Raw genomic sequence first — 5426 nt, forward strand, 5'->3', positions numbered from 1 at the left:
CCTTCACTGTCACATCCGAATCTATCATTCATTGATATTGCCATCACTCCATGGCGGATAGAAATTAGAAGTTACAACAAAACATTTATAAAACACAACAAATTGTTCTAAATTAACAAAAAAATGTCCACAGTCGTGTCTGACTGTTTCACTATCGGCAGTATAGTTGCAACGCGGACGTGCTATAATGAAGAAATCGAGGGTGAAGTGTTAGCATTCGATCCCCAAACGAAAATGCTTATATTAAAATGTCCCTCATCCAGTGGCAATCCGAAGCGCCACGATGTAAATATCGTCAATTTATCGCTCGTGAGCGACGTGCAGATTAAAAAAGAAGTCACTACAGTGCCTGAGCCGCCACAGTCTCTCAATCTTCACAGGCTAAACACACGAGTTAGGAACTCTATAGAAAATAAACGCAGGCTGGTAAGCACTCCATAACCATTAAGATTTATCGACTTTCATCTTGAATGAAACCTGATGTTCAAAATGTCGAAAAATACGATGTTTGTATTATATAAAACGTATTTGCTACATTTATCTTAACTAAAATAACATCGATTAATTATTAACCATTCAAATAAATTTTGTTAACAATCAATGTGCTTTATGTGGTCGAAGTCTTCCTGTAGCTTTCGTCATTAAAAAAAAACTATAGTATCAACGAAAATTGATCTCTTTGTAAATTTAATAAAAAAGGTTCGAAACTTTCACTAGATACATCAGTATGAAACTAATACATGTTTATCTAGAAAGTGTTTTATCATACTTATGGTTTTCTGATGATCTACCTTTAGAAATATTGTAATTCATCTATGCAGTGACCATTCACAAAATGTGTACTCTGACTATGCCCGTCTGCTCTTAAAGCGATGGCAACGTATATAGCTCTCTTTCTTCCGTCTTTATCCCACACTGGAATTAATATTGCACATGTCACAGTAAATCCAATGGTTCCACCTCCTGTATTCAATAATTTGATTAAAATCAGAGTGGCACTCTATAAGTTAAATTCAGGAGCTAACACAGACAGAAGAATAAGTAAAATAAAAATAAAACCAAAAACATGCCTTTATGATAGAATCAACAAAAATATCTCACTTGCATTGAAAGTCCTACTGATATTATAAATGCGAAAGTTTGTCAGGATGTGTGTGTGTTTGTTGCTCTTTCACGCAAAATTACTGGACCAATTGCAATGTTATTTGGTACGTAGACAGCTGGACAACTGGAGTTACATATAGGAAACTTTTTATCCCCATATCCTACAGGATACGGACTTATGCGGGTGAAACCGCGGGGCGCAGCTAGTATATTATAATACCTTGAAGATCCTATTCAGGATAATAAGAGCAGAGTGTTTTACCGAGTTGAGACATGTTGAAATAGTCTTACTAGTGAATCATTCACATTTATTGCCAAATTTTCAACAACAAACTCAAACATTTATTTATTCCATTAGACCTCTTTTAAAAGCACTTTTGAATCATCATTTTACTTTTAACAACCTTGATGAACTGGTTCTCAACAAAAGTCTCTAAAAACAATTTGTTTAAATTGGTTTATTCTTTTACAGGTGTCAGCACTCTCCGCCTGCTTAGATCCCGAAGGTCAAAGGTTGTTCCTCGCCATAGCGAGAGTCATAGACAATGTGTCGTGGGCTGGCCAGAGCATCAGAGTGTACAATGAAGTCACCATCACACCACCTTATAAAGTACGTCTTTTGAACTACACAAGACTAACTATCCCATTGGATTTTGGTCTAGTTCTAACAATTTTTTATTAAAATTTGTTATTGATAGTTAGTATTCAATGCTATTTATGTGTATATGAAAAGTAGAATGATTGGAAAAAAATGAATCATGAGGTGGATTTTGAATCTGTGTCATCACACTGGAACAATCTCTTATCCAACCCATAAAATAATTATGATTCTGAAAAAATAGCAAGAAATTTATGAATAGGAAAGTTGAACAGAATTTTTCTTTACTTATACTTCACAATTATTCTGTTATTGTTGTGTAAGCCAGAAACGGCTGGTCTAGCTTAGCTTTGGTACTGGTGACTAACTGTTATATATATATATATATATAAATACATTTTTACTCATATATTATTTTAAAAATATACATGTATTTTTTATATTTCAGGTAGAGAATGTAATAGGGGAACACGATTCAAAGTCGTACAAGTATATTAAAAAATTTGTCGAGAGACACTGGAGGGATCACCGCGAGCACGCGGCGACGTCAACGGCGCAATAATTGTATGCTATTAAACTTGTCATTTGTAATGCTGAGATTTATTAAATAAATACTTTTTTGTTCTGTTACAAATTATGAAAAAAAAAACAAAAACAAAGGGTATCATCGGTTTTCAAGTTGACAATAGTCGTATGTTTTGGCGGGAAAATGTTTTTTTTTTTTGCTTTGTCTTAAGATTTATTAGGCTTAAAGGTGATAATTTTTTTAATTCAAAAAGCAATAAGTTATTTGATGCAATAGTGTTAGCAATAGATTCCATTCAGCACAAAAACTCTCAGCATTACAAATGAGATTATATTTTATTTTCCAAAGATGTTTTACGGGACAGCTAATGAATTGTTAAATCAGTTATGAGTGTATTTATTTGGTTTTTATTTTTAAAACATTCGTGCATGTGTTTTCTGAAACAAGTATAAGTTTTTATCAAATTTAAGAATATTTAGTTCACTGTTGAACAGTGAGTTTTTCATTTTATTTGTATTGTATGTGTCTATCCTTTTTCTTCAGTCATGAAGATGCTGTACTAGAGCGAGATGGATAGCCTATTTAGTAATGGAAAAGCTAAAAAGCTTTCCTTCTCTCTGTAGCGGAGCATAATGCCAGCTTATGGAAAGGATAGAGAAATATTAGTTGAAATTATGTCTCTTTTAGGAGTATTAGTAATTTTTTATTGTTTACCTGTTTAAATTCATGTAATTTTAGTTTTAGAGTTCCGTAAAATGTTATCTTCAACATCAAAACAAATAAATGTACATATTTATTATCACATTGCATTTTAATTGCGTGTTGTCCATTTTTCTCTACCCTTAGGGGAAAACGGGACCTTTTTACTAAGACTTCGCTGTCCAACTCACGCCTGTCTGCCACATCTGTGATAGTAACAGTTAACATTTTAAGAGATTAATATTTCTACTGCCTTTAATACAAAGAATGATAACTCGAGGTTAAGCAACGCTTAGCACGGTTGTAAATTGGATGGGTGACTGACTTTGCACTTGCTCTGCTTATTTGTAGGGACAACACTATAGCAAGTCCAATTCGCACTTCATCGATACGTACTTAACGTCAATGTTACAATATCATGATGCTAGTACTAGTAATTTTGATAAGCTTATTATACCCTAGGATCCGGAGGCTCGTTTCCGTTTCCTCACCCTTCTCAGTCCATTCCTTCTTTCCAGTAGTCAATCCTTTCCCTATCCCTTACTACATAAAAAGCGGGCAGCGCATTCGCAGAGGCACTACCTCTGCTCTGTTCACGGGCGGTGGTAATCGCTTACCATCAGGCGAACCAATAGCGCAACTACTCGCTGTGACAAAACTGTTTGTATAAAGTTTTCATACACTTATCCACTAAAACATAAGTCAGAAATAAAACACAAATTCCAATTCTAATGTTTTATTTATTTCGAGTAACATTTAAGATAATTCAACATTGAAACATCTACATATCCATTAAACGCGATTGAAAGACGTAAAGCAGAATGCAACATTGTAATATTTTAATTTTCAGTTAAATGACAACTGTATGAAACTACAAGTTAAAGTGACAGTAAATCAGTGACTTAATCAGCAAGTGTTGAAACTGGCTCTCAATTTATGCAATATTTCAATCGGGCAACACTAATTTTATTTTCAATGAAATATTTATTAAGACGTCTAAAATAGGACAAATAGCTTTTGCACTTTTAAATAATTAATATTATTAATAATATTTTCAATATAAATAAAAAAATTGTGAAGCATCTAGAATCGAAGTGACCTCTAAGTGAATGTTATAATTAAATATAACATCAATAGTTTAATTAACTAATTTCGTGACGTAATTACTGGGGAACAGACCCGTCATGCCTCGTAACTCTCCTGAAAGAAAAATACGTATATTTTTGTTAATTTTTAAACATAAGTCGGGGTTCGACACCGGGCGAGCGTGCAGGACATGAATTGATTTTTCAATTTATCTGCACATGTGGATAACATCACCACTGCTTAAAACGGCGAAGGAAAACATCGTGAGGAAACCGGCATGTCCAAGAATCAAAAAGTTCGACGACATGTGACATCTGCCAACCCGCACTTGGCGCCAGCGTGCTGGATTATGGCCTGATCCCTTATAGGAGGCCTGTGTCCCAGCAGTGGGAACGTGTATGATGATGATGATGATGATGATGATGAAACGTGTCAAAACCATGTTAATACTCGGGTAATCCTTTTGAAATTTTGTCAATATATATTTGAGTACCTTGCCACCAGTCCGGATCCTGACTGCGGTCGGTGACGGCGATGATGTCGTCCTTCTCGAAACTCAGCTCATCCGCGTTTTGTGCCGTGTACGGGTACAGAGCTATCACCTGTTGATTCATTCATTATTGGTTGGTTGGTTGGTTGGTTGGACGGTTGGTTAGTAGGATGGTTGGTTGGACGGTTGGATGCTTAGTTGGTTGGTTGATTGGACGGTTGGTTAGTTGGTTGGTTGGTTGGACGGTTGGTTAGTTGGTTGGTTGGTTGGACGGTTGGTTAGTTGGTTGGTTGGTTGGACGGTTGGTTAGTTGGATGGTTGGTTGGACGGTTGGTTAGTTGGATGGTTGGACGGTTGGTTAGTTGGATGGTTGGTTGGACGGTTGGTTAGTTGGATGGTGGGTTGGACGGTTGGTTAGTAGGATGGTTGGACGGTTGGTTAGTTGGATGGTTGATTGGTTATTTCATCAACCATGATTGGTTGATGAATATATTATACTTAGATAATAATTTATATTGTTCGAGTGAACGAATGAATTAGCAATGATTTTTTAAAATTATTATTTTTGAGTACAACTCGGTCATGATATTTTTATTTGTATCTTCGTATATAATTACATTTATGTGTAATTACTAAATCCACATAATAATAAAAAATATATATTTATTCGATTATGCATTTAAAGAGAATTAAAAACAAATCACATTACGTGCGACATTTTCTCCTACTATGCAGAACTATGTTCAACCATCAACAAATATGGTCCAATTGTACTGTTTGTATGTATGTATGTATGTATGTCTGTATGTTTGTATGTATGTATGTATATCTGTATGTCTGTATGCCTGTATGTATGTATGTATGTATGTATGTATGTATGTATGTATGTATGTATGTATGTATGTATGTATGTATGTATGTAT

The 5426-nt window shown here is 34.8% G+C and overlaps 2 protein-coding genes across 2 annotated transcripts in view; one reads left to right on the plus strand and one right to left on the minus strand.

The window, feature by feature from the left end:
• On the plus strand, window positions 1–3030 carry LOC119839259 (LSM12 homolog A-like). The gene is made up of 3 exons (XM_038365484.1): window positions 1–426; window positions 1577–1714; window positions 2151–3030. Exons 1-3 carry the CDS (start codon window positions 124–126, stop codon window positions 2262–2264), a joined length of 555 nt encoding a protein of 184 aa, XP_038221412.1. The 5' UTR covers window positions 1–123; the 3' UTR covers window positions 2265–3030.
• A 617-nt stretch (window positions 3031–3647) lies between these two features.
• Window positions 3648–5426, minus strand: part of LOC119839221 (intersectin-1-like) — a 29258-nt gene continuing 27479 nt past the window's right edge. Inside the window, exons 27-28 of the mRNA XM_038365440.1 lie at window positions 4507–4615; window positions 3648–4127 (exon numbers count right to left, since the gene is read on the minus strand). Of these exons, the coding sequence (XP_038221368.1) occupies window positions 4066–4127; window positions 4507–4615 (171 nt within the window). The 3' untranslated portion in view covers window positions 3648–4065. The remainder of the gene's footprint in view (window positions 4128–4506; window positions 4616–5426) is intronic.

The sequence above is a fragment of the Zerene cesonia genome, unplaced genomic scaffold, assembly GCF_012273895.1.
Source record: "Zerene cesonia ecotype Mississippi unplaced genomic scaffold, Zerene_cesonia_1.1 Zces_u010, whole genome shotgun sequence".
NCBI classification, from domain to species: domain Eukaryota; kingdom Metazoa; phylum Arthropoda; class Insecta; order Lepidoptera; family Pieridae; genus Zerene; species Zerene cesonia.